General features: G+C 34.5%; 2 protein-coding genes across 2 annotated transcripts; both read right to left on the bottom strand.

Annotated features, from left to right (window-relative positions):
- Nucleotides 1-4291: 4291 nt before the first annotated feature.
- On the bottom strand, nt 4292-11655 carry pold3 (polymerase (DNA-directed), delta 3, accessory subunit). The gene is made up of 12 exons (XM_051092295.1): nt 11492-11655; nt 10580-10635; nt 10388-10484; nt 10250-10289; nt 9303-9435; nt 8961-9216; nt 8808-8880; nt 8570-8729; nt 8372-8481; nt 8015-8100; nt 6746-6824; nt 4292-5295 (listed from the first exon to the last, which is right to left on the bottom strand). Exons 1-12 carry the CDS (start codon nt 11546-11548, stop codon nt 5090-5092), a joined length of 1353 nt encoding a protein of 450 aa, XP_050948252.1. The 5' UTR covers nt 11549-11655; the 3' UTR covers nt 4292-5089.
- Nucleotides 11656-18375: 6720 nt separating this feature from the next.
- Nucleotides 18376-19308, bottom strand: LOC127152681 (olfactory receptor 13C8-like). The gene has a single exon (XM_051093495.1). The coding sequence runs from the start codon at nt 19306-19308 to the stop codon at nt 18376-18378; it is 933 nt and encodes a 310-aa protein (XP_050949452.1).
- Nucleotides 19309-19350: the final 42 nt, after the last annotated feature.

Raw genomic sequence — 19350 nt, forward strand, 5'->3', positions numbered from 1 at the left:
GAATCGCCTTAAAGGAGGAGTCCACTTCCAGAACAACAATTCACATGTAATGTACTCACCCCCTTGTCATCCAAGATGTTCATGTCTTTCTTTCTTCAGTCGTAAAGAAATTGTGTTTTTTGAGGAAAACGTTTCAGGAATTTTCTCCATATAATGGACTGATATGGTGCCTCGAGTTTGAACTTCCAAAATGCAGTTTAAATGCGGCTTCAAACAGTCCCAAATGTGTCTGTAAACAATCCCAGCCGAGGAAGTACCCACAAACACTTCTGCTAGTGTTTCAACCACGGACTGCTTTTCTAATGTTGGAGAGTTTAAAGGCAGATTCACTAAACGTTTGTCCATGAAAGATAAGTCCATACCTTCTTTATTAGGACCAACAAGCATCTCCAAACAACAACCTGTAAGTACGATTAATACGTTATTCAACTGAGTGCTCAAAATATCAAGTTTTTGTGCTAATATGTGATGTATACCTATAGTGCAGCTTTAGGTTTCCAGGTAAAGCATGATATTACTGTCTTACTGAAATAGTTCTGAAAATTCACTGTGAACCCACTATTTCCTAAGAATGTGTCAATTAATGTAGACTGTCGTTGTTCTAACTACTTTGTTTAATAATAAAGAATGTAGTGTAGCACACAGATTTATAATCATTGTGAAATTGCTGTTTATTTTGCCGCTCCGGCAGTTATAGAGTTAATGCAGCAGAGCAGGGGTGCTTAACCCTGTTTCTGGAGATATACCTTCCTACAGAGTTCAGCTCCTACCCTGAACAAAACACACCCGAACCAACTAATTAGGATCTTAAGGAGCACTTGATAATTACAGACAGGTGTGTTTGATCAGGGTTGGAACTAAACTCTGCAGGAAGGTAGTTCACTAGGAACAGGGTTGGGCACCCGTGCAGTAGAGAGAGATGAGCTTTTGTCTTTAGACATTACAGTAGACATATTTTGGTTTACAAACTGTATTGTTTCATCAGTTAGTCACGTTAGCACTCGGCTAATGTATCCACCATTATTGTTTTGTAAAGTGTTTACAGTTTACCAGCTGTGGGCACAATTTGCTTCCATTGTGTACGGAAAGACCAATCACAACGGACTTGGCCAGCTGACCAATCAGAGCAGAGTAGACTTATAGAAGGGAGGGGTTTACAGCCCTTAAGCTCAGAACTGAATCAGAACAAACCGTTTCAAAATCATTGAGAAATGACACTAATATTAAATGCATATTCTAAAAAAATTACACTGCTTTCTTACCTTAGATGCATTTAAACCTGTTGTAGGACACTTTAAAATACCACATGACTTACTCTTTAACAGTGTTGGGCATGTTACTTTAAAAAAAGTAATTAGTTATAGTTACTAGTTACTTCTGTGGGACAATGTGAAAAACACCTATCAAATTTAATAAATTACTGTAGATGTTATCAACTGGACACCTTGGCAATAAAATCGCCATTGGCTAGAAATTTTTTGATAATTTAGCATTAAATAGTATAATACTTTAGTAATTAGAATAACCATGTATGAATGCATATAACTCCGTTATTTTGACAGGAAAATACAACAAAGAATATTGTTTACATGTAGCACATCAATTCTGCATGGTATATAAGAACCTCTCACTCTGTATCTTTCTTTGCGTGTGTGTGAGACAAAGTGACGGTTGGTTGTGTGCCTTCACATTAGAGTTTACGGTTTGTCAAATACAGGTACGCTGGGCATCCATTCAGATGAACTGAAAAATAAAATTATAATAATATAATAGAGTATAGTAACAACACATTTTATCGCCAGTAACGGTAATGGTGTTGTAACGGGGGAAACAGTAATTCGTTTGATTACTCGTTACTGAAAAAAATAACGGCATTAGTAACAGTGTTTATTTATAACAACGTTATTCCCATCACTGCTCTTTAATGTAAAACAAACCTTATGGAAGCTCGTTTCCTCTATGGAATATAAAATGTTTTACAATTTGGACTTTGTTTCTCAGAATTGCGATATATACACTCAGAATTAAGAGAAAAAGTCAGAATTGTGAGACATAAACTCTGAATTCTGAGGAAAAAGTCAGAATTGTGAGATAAAAACTCAGAATTCTGACCTTTTTTTTTTTGGAATTGCAATTTGCAATTGCAAGTTCTCAGAATTACACGAAGGAGTTAGAATTGTGAGGCCCAGTTACCTTTTCTTCTTACTTTTTACTGCCTTATGGAGGGCAGAAATGACATTTCATTCCTTTTTCTTTATTTTTTTAAAGCATTGTGTAATATCCTATCTCACCAGACGATGGCGCTCTCAAGGGACAGGTCACTAAAATGTCTGTCATCATTTACTCACACTCAGGATGTTCCAAACCTGTATGTCCTTCTTTCTTCTGTGGAACATAACAGAAAATGTAACAAATCAAATATAGTCAGAAGGGTCCAATGTTGTTTTGGACCCCACTGATGTTCACTGAATGGACAAAAATAGTTTTTCAAAACACTCTTTCTACTTAAAAATGTCAAAAAGATAAATGTGTCATTTCTGAGTGAAAAGCATTGGAATGACATGAGGTTGAGTAAACCATGACATAAATATCTAAAAATGCCAGTATTCTCATTAGAAACAAAAAGAATCCAAACAGGTAGCTGAACAAGTGCACCTTTGAAGACTGAAGATAAACCTGGAAACAGTTAACCGCACTCTCCCAAAGCGTCGGCGTGCCAAAACCATTGCTACATTTTTCCAACAACAGCTATGCAATCGAGCGAAGGATTTTCTCAGACAACAAGGCTCCTAAAATTTTAAACGGCTGTTTGATAAGGTATCCAGGACGGGCGCCTCACCCCAGTCTGCATCTGACTGCCCAGCGAAAGGCCTGCGAGGCTGAGTTAAGGGAACGAGCGAACACCTAACTACACAAAACAAACAAAACCAAATTGTTTTCCTTCACAGAATGCAGCTGGATAAGGTAATTAGTGTCAAAAGGTTATTTTTTACATATCAAATGATCACAAAGAAGAACATTTTGGAGTATTTAATAAAGAAAGCACTAAGACATTCTTACTTTGCTGGACCCTCAGTGTTTGAAAGCGCAATTACAAAATTTTACAACAATATAAAGAACACTCTGTTCTTGAATTCAGTCGCACATGCTAACTCAGGCCTAAGTTTAGAAGCCTTTCCTTAGGGGAAAAGAGTGAGTTTATAGGGGAATGATGTCTTGGCACAAAACGCTCAATTTCACGTCTGTGGCACTGGATCAGAAGAGCTTGGACTGATTTTGATGTGCATTTCCAGAGGCATGCCTTTCCACACAGTAAGTTTAGTTTTGATAAATGGAAATGTCCAAGATCAACACAACTATGGAGCCAGAAAACCGATGTCATGAAGAAATATGAAGCTCTGAGGAGAAAACAACTCTAGTTACAGGAACCAAACAAGATAGCAAGAGAAAAACATTTTCTTCACCATTGACCTGATTTTTAATGAACTTAGCGGAAATTTCTGGCTAAGCAAACTAATAAGACTGTCACTAACGATTATTGTGTTAATCGAGTGATCTGTTGATTATTCTGACGCTTAATCGAGTAATCTGATCATTATATTTAAATTTTGCAGTAATAAAAATAGACCTAAGTGAACAATAGTCTTGAAAATGTCTTAAAATACATATATAACAGCAATGAGGCAATAATAATTGTGTATCAAAAGCAAGAAATCAGATGTTTTTCTTTAAACAAAACTGGTAAAATACATAATGAATTATGAATACAGCTAATGTACATATTAGTGATGGGAAGTTCGGATCATTTTACCGAACCTACATGAATGTAAATTATTAATTCGCATGTATTTATTTAATTGAATCGTAGCTTTTGTAAATTCTTAGTAGAATTATATTTTTATGATTTTTAAATGGGTTTATTTATTAAATGCCCCACTTCCGGTATTTTGCCGATTACTCGACAGGATTTTTTTTCCCAAATCGAATACTCGAATAGAATAGCCTCGAATAGGCTGTGTCCGAAAGCCTAGACGGCTGACTTGCTGCCTTATCAGTCAAGGACTTCGCAGGCAGTGTTTTTGCACGAAGGCACCTCATGAAACTGATTTCGGACAGGCTTCTGAGGCAGCGTAGGGGTTTAATGAACTACAACAAAATAGAACGAGTTTTGATGATAACTAAACAAATATTTAGATACTATAACATTGATTTCTCGCTAGAAATAATATCAAAAGTGCAAAAGGTTAGTCAAAAATATACATTTACACACAAACTGACCACCAAACTCAAATTTCAGATACCATCTTTATTTTTTTAGCTCAACCGTCACGAAATAGAATGCACAGAATTGTGGGATATCTAAGGTAGCGAAGGATACGTCTATGCTGCCTTCAAAATTCGATCAGAAGGTACCTCCGGAGACGGGAAGTGAAATCGAATTTGTATTCAGACGTGCCTTGATGCCTTGGAATGCTGCTGAGGAATCGTCGCAGCCCTACAAACTAATATTTCTTTTACAAGTATATTAATCCAAACAAAAAGAAAAATTATTTAAATTTGATTTATTATTCAGCAACTTACTAAAAATAGACAGACAATGACAAAATAAGACCAGGAAGTATTGGTGGTTGGCCATGTACAGGTGGTTTTATGGTAAGGAAATCTGCTGGATCAGCAGGATCATACATTTACATACTACAATAGACAATCTTAACAGCCCCAGAACTGAAATCCACGTGAAGTTGAATAGATAGTCGGCACAAAGGTTGTCCGTGAAGATACGGAAATCTCCTGTGTCAATGTCTCTGATGAATGACAGTGACAATGAAGATATATTTCCTCTTTACAGCATCACACGTGGTTCATAAGTGCTTAAAGGCATATTTCACGCCAAAAAAATGAAGTCATTATTTTCTCATCCTCATGTTGTTTTACTTTTTTCTGTGGATTTTTTCTACGTTTCACTAACGGACTGATTTTATGAACAGAAAAAGACTTGCGGAACAACATGAGGATGAGTAATTAACGACAGCTTGCATTTCCAGGTGAACTACTCCTTTAAAAGTCCATGGAAGAATAATAAAAAAAGTTATTTCTTCTGGAAAAATCCCATGATGGAGGGCTGTTTTGTAGGTTTGTTAGCAGTCGAGGTCTTCTTCTGACTCTTTTCTTTTTTCTCTTCCTCTCTTTTTCCAACTGACTGCTTGAGTGAGCTTGAGTCCTTTGCTTGACTGTTGGGTTCAGGCTCCTCTTCACTTTCGGAGTAAGATTCGCTCACATAACCCTTCTCGGTCACTATGAAAACAGAAACGTTAATTATTCATTGTCAGAGAGACACTGTCAAGAGTATCAGTGTGGTTTGGGGTCAGTACATAGTCACTTGGGTTTACTTTTTCACAGAACTTTTGCAAAGTTGCCATTCTTTTTGGCCAAAAAACAAAATTCCTTAATATTAACAGCCTTCTCTTAAGCTGTCTTAAATTACTGCCTGTGTAGTCAACAAACTAGGTTTTAGAACAATATACATTCCTGGCTACGCCATAAATCTTGGTCTGGTCAATCATGTGTAATAACAAACAAATAAAGAAAAAATAACATGTGAAATTAATTTGGTTACCATACAATAAAAAAAAATCCACTTCAGAGAGTTTTTGTGCTGAACAGACAACTGGCATTAAGGAATGTGTAATATTAGACACTGCTAAGTACAAAAATAATACCAGTGGCTAGAAGTTATAGGAATCAAACACATTCGTGCTTTTGGTCCTCATGAAGATTTCCTCCACATGAACATAAAGTCCAAAATAATCTGAAATAAACAGTTTCAGCAAAAACAGTTCGCCAGCCGTCTGTATTTCTGTTACGTAACTTACGATTTACTCAACGGTTTAAGTGTTTCTGTCAGTGCTTATAAATGATGTGCTTGTATAAGTAAGAAGAGAGTTCAGGCACTGTTACGCACGGCTATTTAAAGGAATCGTCCAGGTTAAATAGAAAATAAAGGAAAGGGGAAATAAACTTTTGAAACACTGCACTGTAATATTTAATGTCTGGGCATGTGTGTAGCCCTACTGTAAGGTCTCTATTGTACCTACGAAAAGAACAAAGCTGAAAAATGATTAGGAAAAAAAAAAAAAAAAAAAATGTGGTAACTGCCACAAATGCTGTCAATAAAACATAGCTTGCATTGAACCTAATTGTTAAACACAATGAATTTTTAAAATCATTATCATTATTTTTTTTGACTGATTTGATGCATTTTATGGTTCATGATTGTGAAGCTGATCAAGAGTAGTGGTTGACTGTTTATATATACATATATATTTTATATGAAATAAATGCTAGCCAAACAGAAAAACAGAACCAGATGTTGAAAAAATTCATATATCAGTGTGTATATTTATTTATTTTTATTTATTTTTTCTGAGAAATGAGCAGGAAAATCAGTGGTCACTGACATAAATGCCACAAATACTGTCAATAAAACAGCTTGCATTGAACCCAATTGTTAAATATGATGAATTTTTAAAATCATTATCCTTTTTTTTTTTTTTTTTTTTAACTGATTTGATGCATTTTATGGTTCATGATTGTGACATTGCCTAGACTTTTATTTTAAAATCATCAGCTTATTATCAGCCATTATCCACCCTGCTTTCTGAAGATATCAGTATTGGCCATCAAAAAACATATGTCGACCATTAATCAAAACCATAGATAAAATATCAACTAAAATTATACTTACCAAAGGAACCGTCTTCATCAACAAATGTGTTAGACTTCAAAACACGCCGCCTTTTCCTCCTCTTCACCCCTGAGCTCTCCTAAACGAATCAAGAACTTATTATTGTATATAAAATACAAATGAGATATGGGTGCAAATTATTGTGACTTGTACACTGCCATTTGGAATTTTGATTTTGATGGGGTTTTTTTTCTTTTTTTTCTTTTCTTAAAAGAAGTTTCCAGGGAAAAAAAAAAAAAGTAATATTGTGAAATATTATTTCAGTGTAAAATAACTGTTTTCTATGTGATAACATTTTAAAATGTAATTCATTCCAGTGATGCAAAGCTCAATTTTCAGCATCATTACTCTTCAGTGTCACAGTATCCTTCAGAAGTCATTCTAATATGCTGATTTATTATTCAGGATTCTTTAATAAATAAAAAGTTAAAAAGAACAGCATTTATTTAAAATAGAAATATTTTGTAACAATATAATCTACCTTTTTTTTTTGTTTTTTACAAAATGTTTTGTAAATTTTATTTATTATAATTTTTTTTTCCATAAATGGATACTTTTATTCACCAAAGATGTGTTGGCTTGATAAAAGGTGATAGGAAAGACTAATACTGTTAGAAGAGATTTCTATTTTAAATAAATGCTGTTCTTTTATTCATCAAAGAATCCAAAAAACTATTATGTAGCACAACTGTTTCCAACATTGATAATAAAAGTAATAAATCAACATATTAGAACGATTTCTAAAGGATCATGTGACATTGAAGAAATGGCTGATGAAAATTCAGTATTGCATCACAGAAATAAATTATATTTTTAAAAATATATATAAAATAGAAAACCATCATTTTAAACTGTAATAATCTTTTACAATATTACTGTTTTTTTCTGTATTTTTATCATCAAGTAAAAGCAGCCTTAATGAGCAGAAGAGAATTTCTTCAAAAAAAAAAAAAAAAAAAAAAAAAAAAAAATCCCCAATTTTGAACGGCATATGTGTGTATATTGTATATACTGACTGACATCTGTTTGTCACAAGTGAATAGCACAAAAATGCATTTTGTATGAATAGATATATGACTACTTTTGAATGGTCATGATTGAGTTTGCTTCCATCATCTATTGGTGAGTTTGCTTCCATCATCTATGCTAATCTTGACCATATTGGTTTGAGTGGCCTGGCATTTTGGCATGTCAAGCTTGAGGTGGGACAACCTTTAGGAGAGTTTGGAAATCCTGTTCCTAAAAAAGCTAGTAACTATTAGTGCTTACTTCTTGGTGTGAAACAGGCTCTCTCTTCACTTGCTTTTTAGGGCTGGGAGTACGCACATTAGGCACAAGTGGAGAATCTGGCACAACTGGAAGAGGGAAGAAAAGACATACATCAAGTATATATAAGTATAGACAGACAGAAGGAAAAGAGAGAGAATAAGGGAAGAAACAATGAATGTTATCAATTAGCTTTTGTTTGTCAGAGAGCAATTCTGATATTTTATTCAGCACTCTGCCCAGAGGGAGAACCTATTTCTTTGTTTTCCTTCATTTTGGGTCACAGAGCGCCTCATCTGGACTGATTCAAATCTGCCAAGCATGACGTGAGCCTGATTTTTTTCCCTATCTCTTTCCTACCCTCATCATCACTGCTGTCTGGCTGGGGCTTCTTTATCCGCCGTCTCTTCTTCTGCTGGCTCTCCGATTTCTCCTCATCACTGTCCACAACCTCAGGGCGCTTCGTTTTACTTGAAGGAAGCAAATTTAGCTTTTAGCTCACATTTATGAGAACGAATATAGCTTGTGTCAAATATTCTTTGAAGGGTGGAACCTTACTTCCGAGTGTCTTTTGATTGAGTATTGGACACCTTGGATTGTTCCTCCTTAATGTCAGTCTCAGATTTGGGAGAGGTCTGTGACTGTTTCGTACTCGCAGTAGCCGTGCTGCCATCCGTCTCTTCTTTAATGCTTTTGTTGGATTTTTCATCAGCCTTTTCTAAATTTCACAAGAAAATGTTTTGTTTGGTTACTGTATCTTATGCTTTTTTGGCAGAAAAGACAGAAAAACACTCACTCTGGGAGGACTTTCCAAAGAAGTTACTCATCGGGCTCGCTTTGGAGGCTGTTTTGCTTTTTGAAGTTTCAACCTACAACATATGAAACCATTATAAATTTCACACACGATCTTGTGTGCCATCAACATTTAACTCTAGAATTACTCCCTTACCAGAGAAGAATCGTCTTTCTGCTCTGTTTTCACTTCCTTGCTGGATTCTTGGCTCTTAGAAGCATTTTTGCTTGCAAACATTCCCATAATGCCTGCTGGCTGCTTAGCACTGGGTTTGGAGGTAGCTGAAGTTTTTTCATTCAAGCCAGGTTTACTGATTTCCCTCTCCGCTGGAGGGGCCAAAGCCATTTCTTGAGCTTTCTGCAGCTCTGCAGATGTCACAGGGACCGCCGCAGCACAACGTATAGCACTGTACCTAAAACAAGACCAGAAATATTGACGTGTCACGACTTTAGCATGTGATGCATTCACATGATGCATTACAGGTTATATATCACCTACTTGTTGCAGTTTTTTAGGTTCTCCTTAACAGCATCATAATCTGTATTGTAAAGTGGTGAACTATCCTTCAGCTCGGCTCTCTGCACACTGTACACATGCACACTGATGGTCACGTCCATCTTTGCTTTAACAGCTGTGAAAAAAAAAAAAAAAAAAAAAAAAAAAATCACAAAATCAATCAGAATAAATAAAATATATATACACTACCGTTCAAAAGTTTGGGGTCAGTACATTTTTATTGTTTCTTTCTTTTTTTTTTTTTTTAAGAAATTAATACTTTTATTCACCAAGGATGTATTAAGTTAATAATTAAAAGTTTATTAAAAGTTAATAATAAATAATTCACATTGTTATAAAATATTTATATTTTGAATAAACACTGTACTTTTTAAACTTGTTATTCATGAAAGAATCCTGAAAAAAAAAAAAAAAAAATTACAGGTTCCAAAAAATATTTGGCAGCACAACTGTTGATATTATCCAACATTGATCATTCTAATAATAAATCCGCATATTAGAATGATTTCTGAAGGATCATGTGACACTTAAGACTGGAGTAACAGCTGATAAAAAATTCAGCTTTTCATCACAGGAATAAATTCTATTTTAAAGTATGTTAAAATAAAAAAACATTATTTTATATTGTAAAAACATTTTGCAATATTACTGTTTTTTTTCTATATTTTTAATCAAATAAATGCAGCCTTGATGAGCATAAGAGACTTCTTTAAAGACTATTACAAGTCTTACTGACCCCAAACTTTTGAACGGTTGTGTATATATATTTTATTAATATATATTAATATTTTACTAATACATTTAATATTATGAAGATTATTATTATTATAAATATAAAAGAAAATATTTTTTAACCCATGATTATGGCATTTTTGCCCTGGATTAATGCTATTTGTTGCAACGTACAGATACAAATATTGTAATCTTACCCTCAAGCTTGTCCTCACGTACAACTGACACTTTATGGCACTAAAAGCAATGGAAAACATTCAAGTGCAGATCTTAAAATGATTATTCAGAACATTCATTTAACAAAGGTCAAGCAATTATCAGATGTCAATCCTTACCGTACTACCATTCTCAACACACTTTCCAGATACAAGGTAGGTAGCATTAAGGGGAGAACTTTCATTGCGTTTCTGCTGCAGGTAATGATACAACATTCTACAAAAAGGTTGCATGAATATTAGTCACTCGAAATAGATAATCAAATCCTTGGATACATTAAAAGTGGTGTCAATAAAAAATACAGGACTTACTGTTTTGCTGTGTTGACGTGGACTCCAAGAGTTAAACTGAGCCATTTGTAGGTGACCTGCAAAAATCAAAATACAAATGCTTAATGGTTGATAACGCAGCTGGTAACTATTCTCGTACTTACTCTGTATAGACTTAATAAGGGCCATTTGTTTACTGTAATCATATAATGTGTATCTTTAAGTACGTTAACAGTCATAAGTAGCACAGGTTTATTTGTAGCAGTAGCCAACAAAACATATAGTATAGGTCAAAATGAGCGATTTTTCCTTTATGCCAAGAATCGTTAGGATATTAAGTAAAAATCATAATCAATGAAGATATGAGGTAAAATTCCTACGGTAAATATATCAAAATTAAATTTTTGATATAACATTTTTTTTTTTTTTAAATTGATTAATATGCATTGCTAAGATCTTCATTTGGACAACTTTAAAGGTTATTTTCCTAATATTTAGATTTTTTTGCACCCTCAGATTCCAGATGTTCAAGTAGTTGTATCTCGGCCAAATATTGTCCTATCCTAACATATCCATACATCAATGGAAAGCTTATTTATTCAGCTTTCATATTAAATTATTTGTCATTTAATGTCATATTTCCCATTAGCATTAAATAAGTTACAATACGAATTTTGTTCGCTTAGAAACAGATTTGATTAAGATGCAACACAGGATCGCGCATGTGGTTGATTTAATAAGAATAATCAACTCATAAATGTGCTGCACAGAAAAAAAAAAGGTTAACGGAACCGAACATCATGAAAATCATTCAGTAAGTTACCGGCATTTTTTCGCGGTTTCCCAACCCTGCACTGTAAACAAGCATGCAGCCACATGTAAGCATTTTGATATCTCATCCGACATTTCACATTTACCTATGACAAGAACGATATCATTATATAAACGACTTACGATCTTGTTTTGATCATTGACATATTCGTCAATGTTGTCTAAATACAGGTCATCCATATCCGGAATGACAAGCTGCTACTCCAAGTTTACGCTTGTGATTGAAAGAGACGCCAAACGCGGGAACTGCTGCTGAGCTGTATTTACTTCCGGTCACGTGGGCTAAAGCGTCGAATAGCAGAGGTAGGTAGTCTACATACTGAACAACATGTGTATTCACTTTTTATAATGCTTACGCCACCTGTATTTTATCATAGAGCAGGTTTGCAACTATTTCATTTGCTTGCAGGTTCTTGTATGTTTGTTTTATACCACGAGCTTTTGTAACCCTTACGAAAAATGAACATGGTAACCATGATACCTTTCATAATTCCTATGAATATATATTAATGTAAATAGGTACATTTTAGTAACAGCTTTGTTACAACTCTAAAGCATTGCAACAAGCGTTTAGAATAATTTTGTTAGTTAAAAATTCAGACAGTGGTGTCAAGTAACAGTTTTGTCTATTTTTGATTTTAGCAGAAGTAACTGTTGTAGCTATGTTTTTTTTTTTTTTTTTTTTTTTTTTTTTTTTTGTTTAAATAATCTTATAATTTATTAAGCAATAATGTAAGGGTCTTGTTTTATTGAGATTAATACTTCACATGTACATGAGCTTTCCACTGATGCATGGTTTGTTAGGACAGGACAATATTTAGCCAAGATACAACTATTTGAAAATATGGAATCTGAGGGTGCAAAATATTGAGGAAAAAAAAATCTAAATATTGAGAAAATCACCTTTAATGTTATCCAAAAGTAAAGTTTTGATATATTTTCGATAGGAAATTTACAAAATATCTTAATGGAACATGGTCTTATGCTAATAATTTTTGGAATAAAAGAAAAATCTGTATTTTTGACCCATACAATGTATTGTTGGCCATTGCTACAAACATACCCGTGCTACTTACGACTGGTTTTGTGGTCCAGGGTCACATATTATTATTATATAGATAGTTATTCTAAGTTATCATAGGTATTTTGGCATAATCTATGGATATCACGATAAAGTTTTAATGTATTATTTAAAACAGCACTCACTTTGTATTTAGTGATCAGTCTATGTTGCAAAAGCAGTTCGTTTTTTGTTCATTTTTGGGTGCCTTACACTGACACAAAGATCTTAGTTTTTTCAGAAACGTGTTTTATCAAAAGTCTATTGAAAACTAAATATTTTTCTGTAAAATAGTTGCTTGAAGTAACTTATTACCTTAGCTGCTCAAATGATTTTTCCACCTTTGGTTTCAATTCAAGCTGATAATGGACAACCACTTTTTTAAGGTCATATTACAAACTCATTATCTTCAAGAACAGGTTTAAAAAGCATTGGAAACACAATTTCACAGAGAGGCAAACAACGGCCTATTAGTTTTATTGCTGTTATAGTTATATATTCAGACAAAATAGCAGTTTATCAGAGGACTTAAAGGCAACCATTCCTTGTTATTAACTGAATGGTCCACCTTAACATGATGGTTTGAAAGTCTTGATCATCTGATGCTATTAGATGACAATCAGTGGTATATGCATAACCATTTAAAATATGTTAATCTTAAGGCATCTCCATGTACATGATCCCAAATCAAACATGTAGGCATGTGATGAGTTAAAGTATGTAGAATTATCATAGGTTAGGCTGGATTCACATAGTGGACTTCATTTTCTCAAAGAAAATGCGATACACAGCACCTGAGAAAAAAAAAAAAAGAAAAATACAAGCATATTTTAATATAGTTTATAACTGATGAGAAAGATTATTGCTACGATATTAAGCATATACTAGAACTTACAAGAATCCCTTGCCACAGCCTAAGGGACCAAAGTAAAGCTCTGAAGGCAGACACACTCCTTGTCTGCAAACTCCACTGAGGCTCGCACAGCTCCAGGGAAATGACGCGGCCTCATTCTCTTTGCCTTAGACAGAAATGAAATGCTTTAGCACTGAAAGATCCTGTAAGATGAGTGATTTGAAGTCATGTGTCCATTAGTTTTAGCCATTAGTTTTGCTCTTCAAGATTTCCCAGTTTTAGGTTTACACAAGCACATATCCTTAAATAAGAAGTCAATTTAAACATATAATTTAAACTTCTATCACTAAATGCAAAAAAAACTTACAGTGCAGTGCTAAGACGACAAGGACAAGCAAGACAAGTATACTCTGAGGTTTCATGTTGGTATCTTCGGATGATGATGGCACTCCTAGGACGTTTGCGCAGAGCTCTGGTCAAGCTCGGTCTTATTTTCTAAGTGACCCTGGAAGGAGGAAGGAGGAGTGACGATCAGATTTTAAGTGAAAAATTGAATTATGTAGCAGAATGAATGGACATGCTGTTCTTAATCCTATTTTGGTGTAATCAAAAAATACCACGACACAAGAGTACCATCACGTGTTTGAGGCTGCAGCAAATTATCTTTGTAAAAAAAATCATCACCTGATCTGAAACATGTGCTTATCCTGACGGCCATCAATTTTAGGTGTCTTAACAATCTTGAGGATCCTCACATTGCTGAGATGCTGGTTGACTCTTGTCTGAATATATGCCAATGTAGCACAACATGAAAAATACAGCGATATTGAAATTTTAGTTTGGAGGATACAATTCACAAAAAATATCCTAATGGTTATCCTAATGTAAAACATTTTTGAACAAATACTAAACATATAAAAACAGTTTTGGAGAAAACACATATTGGTATAATTGGAATTTTAACTCAAAACCTTATAGTTATGTCCCTTGTGAAAACTTTCTTGCTATATGTAAAGCAAATATTACAATAACATTTCATTTCCAATAATGTTCTTAATGTATTTATTTTAAATTAAATAAAGACAAAACAAAAGTTCTTTGCCATGATGAATTCGCACAGTTGCATGGTATATAGAGTTAATAAATTCCAACTTTAAATTAGAAATTATTTTAAATGTATATAATAAAATTAGTGTACAGCTATGCATGCTCTTGCATGCACTGTATGTGATCTACCAACACATTATTATTTAAGGTGTAATCTTCTTGCTCTATAATTTTCAGATTCTGTTTAATCAATGGTAGGCATAACAATAATGGATCGGTATTAAATCTGCTGGATTTTGATTTGCCAGTAATCTTACTGAAGTTGGGGGTGGCATATACGTTTTTTAACCAGAAGATGGCACCAAAGTGTTTCATTTTTAGCATTCCATTGTTCATAACATTCTATACAGTTCCAATACTACATTTATAACAACCATTGTTTTAATGCATGTGACACAGACCTGCTTTGTTGACTTTAATAGCACAAAAGATATGCAGTGTCAAATGCCATATGATGAAGACACAAGCTCTTATATAAACATACATAGCTGTCATGCAACATTAATAGTACAGCTTAAGAAATAAAATATCCTATAAAACCAATAAAACTAATCCTCCAAAATAAACTTTTTACTTGTAGAGAAACAAGACAAAAAACAGTTTGCACTAAATTAAAATAGTGAATTGTTAATCCTTAAACTTTGAAAAATATACAATATTTTTGCCCTTACTGGTCTTAATTTAATACCATATATAATAGGATTGACAACAGGGGGAACAGTCAGGTATATAACAGACAAAAAGGTCTTATGAGACAAGGTTTTTGCTCTTAATTCTGTCTGGGAAGAATCAAAAAAAGAACAGACTATGTAGTTCAGAAAGGTAATCAAGTGTGGCAAACGTGCTGAAGAACTTCTCTTGATTTACTTTAGATTTTCTGCAAGCTAGAATTATTTTAAAATAGGAAATCAGAACTAAACCAGTAAAGACAGTTATCAAGGCATACATCCACCCGTTAAAAATCCCATACGAAATATCTTCTTTGCAACCAAGATTAACCAAGGACAGGTTTTCACAGAAAAGTTTATCTATGTCATTCCTGCAAATAGGGTGTTTCATAGCCACCAAAATGGCAATTATACTTGCAAAACAAGGAAATAACCAAATAAAAGTCACCAGGCTTCTCACAGTTAAGGGTGACATAATGCTGTGATAATGTAAAGGTTGACAGATAGCTATGTACCTATCAACAGCCATGACACTTAAATTTGACAGTTCACCAACTGCATAGACAATAATGACTATACCTTGTACAATACATTCCTCAAGTGAAATCCTGTTTGTTTCCATAAGTAAATATGCCAAAGTTCGGGGATAAAACCCTGTAGTTCCACACAGATCATTAACACACAGATTACACAGGAAAATGTACATGGGTTCATGCAGGGCTTTCTAATCAAGGTGGCATTCAGAACAATAGTCAGAAGGTAACCTGGAAGAGCAAAAGAAAAAAATATGATCCTGCTGGTCCAGTTCCAATCATTCAGAGCCGTGACAGTGAGAATGTGTGAAGAGGAAATGTTTTCCATTTCTTTTCAAAATCTGACCCCGGATCAAACAATCTAGTATTCCTCTTGTGTTCAGTCTTGCGTATCTGCTTGTACTGTTGGACGACTCGAAATCATTTAAATATAGTTACAAGCAGTATGCTGTATTAAATTGGCTTGAAGGGCTGTGAGGTTTGGAGAAGGCCTCTGAACGCCTCTTTTAGAGATCCATCCTGCATTCTGCACACAGCTGCATGAGGCAACTTTATATATAGTCAGATACGCAACATCATAATGATCTAACACTCCTTTGATAATTCAGAAAAAATTATAGAATGCAAACATGACTATGAAGTGTTTTAAATGACTGTATCCTGATTTCAGGAACTGATGATGAACTGTAACTGAACTAAATGTTCATTTTAGGACCCTTTAAATATTCCCAGACCTACAAGATAAAGAACTGTTAATTGTCAAGTTTTAAGAGCTTTATAATATTTCAAGCGTGGCCTAATGTTAGAGAGTCAGACATGTAACCCGAAGGGTTGCAAGTTTGAGTCTCAGGTCCGACAAGGATTGTTAGTGGAGGGAGTGAATGGTCAGCGGACCCTTAAAGGGGTCATCGGATGCAAAGTTCACTTTTGCATGTTGTTTGAACATAAATGTGTGTTGGTAGTGTATGTACACATCTACCCTATAATGATAAAAATACATGCAGTGGTTTTTAATTAATCTGTAGAAATAATATCCCGTTTTTCAAATCGAGCCATTCTCAGATGCCTGTCACTCAAGACGTTCTTAATCACTTCACTTTTCTGGGTGATTTTGAGTCAGCTATTCCTCCTGATGATCTCCAACCAACTGCTCTTCAGCTCCACCATGGAGATCTCCTGCTCAGCCAGCTTCACCTACGCTTCCACGGTGTTCTCCAGCTCCACTGTGGTGGTCTGGTGCTTTGCCGTGGTGGCTTCCGGCTCTGCCCAATCCACCGTGGGAATCTTCAGTCTCATCCAAACTGCTGTGGAGGTTTCCAGAACCGTATGATCCACCGTTGTGGTTCTCAGTTCTGTCTACTCGGCTGAAAGCGTCTACAGTTTTGTCTGCTTCGCTCTGGTAGTCTTTAGCTTCATCAGCTCTGATATGGTGGTCTTCAGATCCAGTGTGGAGATCTTCTGTCCTGACTGCTCTGCTGTGGTGGTCTCCTGCTCCGCCGTGAGGGAACATCTCCCATAATTCTCTGCCACCTGTCTGCCATCAGCCTCATCAGTTCCTTCATATAAGCCAGCACAAGACACACTTGCTTTTCTTGTCTTGTTGGCGTAGAATTGCTTAAATAGTTTCCTTCAGAGTTACTTACCTCACTCGTTACCGGCGGATACTTACCTTGCTTCAGTCTTTGTCTGTTCTCGTCAGTCTGCCACCAATCCCGTAGAGCCATTACTTTACCTCTGCACTTTACTTTGTGCTGAGACCATTACGTGCTTGTTGTGCTTCATCTGTTCTGACAATTAGGGCACTCTATAAATTATTTTCCAAAGATGTAAATAAATATTTTTACATGAAAATGTTTCAGATGTTTTATTTCCAAAATTGACTCATAATTCAATGCTTTACTTGCTGTTTCTTTGTAAATATTTTTTACATTTACAAAAACAAATCTGTTTAACCTATATGCAAAGCAAATGTTACATAATTTCAAATGATGCATACTCTCATATACTAATCAGTGATCATATTTAACTAAAGTAAATAAATGTAAACTTTAAATTTATATGTGTACACACACACACACATACATATACATACACAGAAATATGTCAATGTTTGTGTCCTCTATCAGTCACAATGGCCTAGTATCTTTCTATCATTTATAAGGATTTTTTCTCATCCTTCTTGGCCTATTTTTAAAAATATATTTTAAGGATGTTTAAGGATGTCTTGCATGCATGCAATCTACCCACATATTATTAAAATTATAGTTTGTAGCATCATCTTCTTGTGCTGAAACATCCAGATTCAGTTTAATGAGTGATGAGCATCAACAAATAATAATAATGAACCTTCTAGAATGGTATTTAGCCCTTGATTTTGGCTTGACAGTCTCACAAAAATCTTGGGAGGCATATAGGCTTTTAACCAGAAGATGGCACCGAAGTGTTTTGGTAGCATCATTGTTCATAGCATCCTATACAGATCCACTGTATTTAAGAGAACAGTTGTTTTAATAAATGTAACACAGGCCTGCTTTGTCTGCTTTAATAGCACAAAATATATCCAGTGTCAAATGCTAAGACTCATGCACTTATAAATATTCATATACATATACTTTTTTTTAACCATTAGATCAAGTAACATAAACAGTAGAGCTTAACGAATAAATTATCCTGTTTAAATAACATTATATATGAACATCTCAATATAAACCTTCAGTTTTAATAAAAGGTCAGAGTAATGCAGAGTAAAGACAAAAAAAGTCAACACTAAATTATAATAGTGTATGCTACAAGTTCTTAAACCTTAAACTTCGGGAAATACACAGTATCTTTGCCCTTACCGGACTTAATTTTATGCCATATATTAGAGGATTGACAACAGGGGGAACAATCAGGAATATTACAGTAAAAAAAGTATATAACATACGAGGCAATGTTTTTGCTTTAAATTCTGTCTGGGAGGAATCAAAAAAAACACAGGCTATGTAGTTCAGAAAGGAAATCAAGTGTGGTACACATGTGCTGAAGAACTTCTCTTGATTTACTTTAGATTTTCTACAAGCTAGAATTATTTTAAAATAGGAAATCAGAACAAAACTGATTAAAACAATTGCAGTGACATACATCCATCCATTAAATATCCCATTTAAATTATCTTGTTTGCATCCAAGATTTACCAAGGACAGATTTTCACAGAAAAGTTTATCAATGTCATGTCTGCAAAAAGGGTATTTCATAGCAATTACAATGGCCATTATACTCAGAAAACAAGGATATATCCAAATGAAAGTCACCAGGCTTCTTACAGTGAAAGGTGACATAATGCTGTGATAACGTAAAGGTCGACAGATAGCTATGTACCTATCAATTGCCATAACGCTTAAATTTGAGAATTCGCCAGCACCATAAACAATGATGATAAGACTTTGTACAATACATTCCTCAAGTGAAATCCTGTTTGTTTCAGTGAGTAAATATACCAAAGCCCGAGGATAAAACCCTGTAGATCCACACAGATCATTAACACACAGATTACACAAGAAAATGTACATGGGCTCATGCAGTGCCTTCTCAAAAGCAATGATCATAATTAAGGCGGCATTCAGAACAACAGTCAGAAGGTAACCTGGAAGAGCAAAAGAAAAAAATATGATCCTGCTGGTCCAGTCCCACTCATTCAGAGCTGTGACAGTGAAAATGTGGGAAGAGATGTTATTCATTTTTTTCTCGAAATCTGACTCCAGATCAAATAAGACTGACAC

The sequence above is a fragment of the Labeo rohita genome, chromosome 21, assembly GCF_022985175.1.
Source record: "Labeo rohita strain BAU-BD-2019 chromosome 21, IGBB_LRoh.1.0, whole genome shotgun sequence".
NCBI lineage: Eukaryota > Metazoa > Chordata > Actinopteri > Cypriniformes > Cyprinidae > Labeo > Labeo rohita.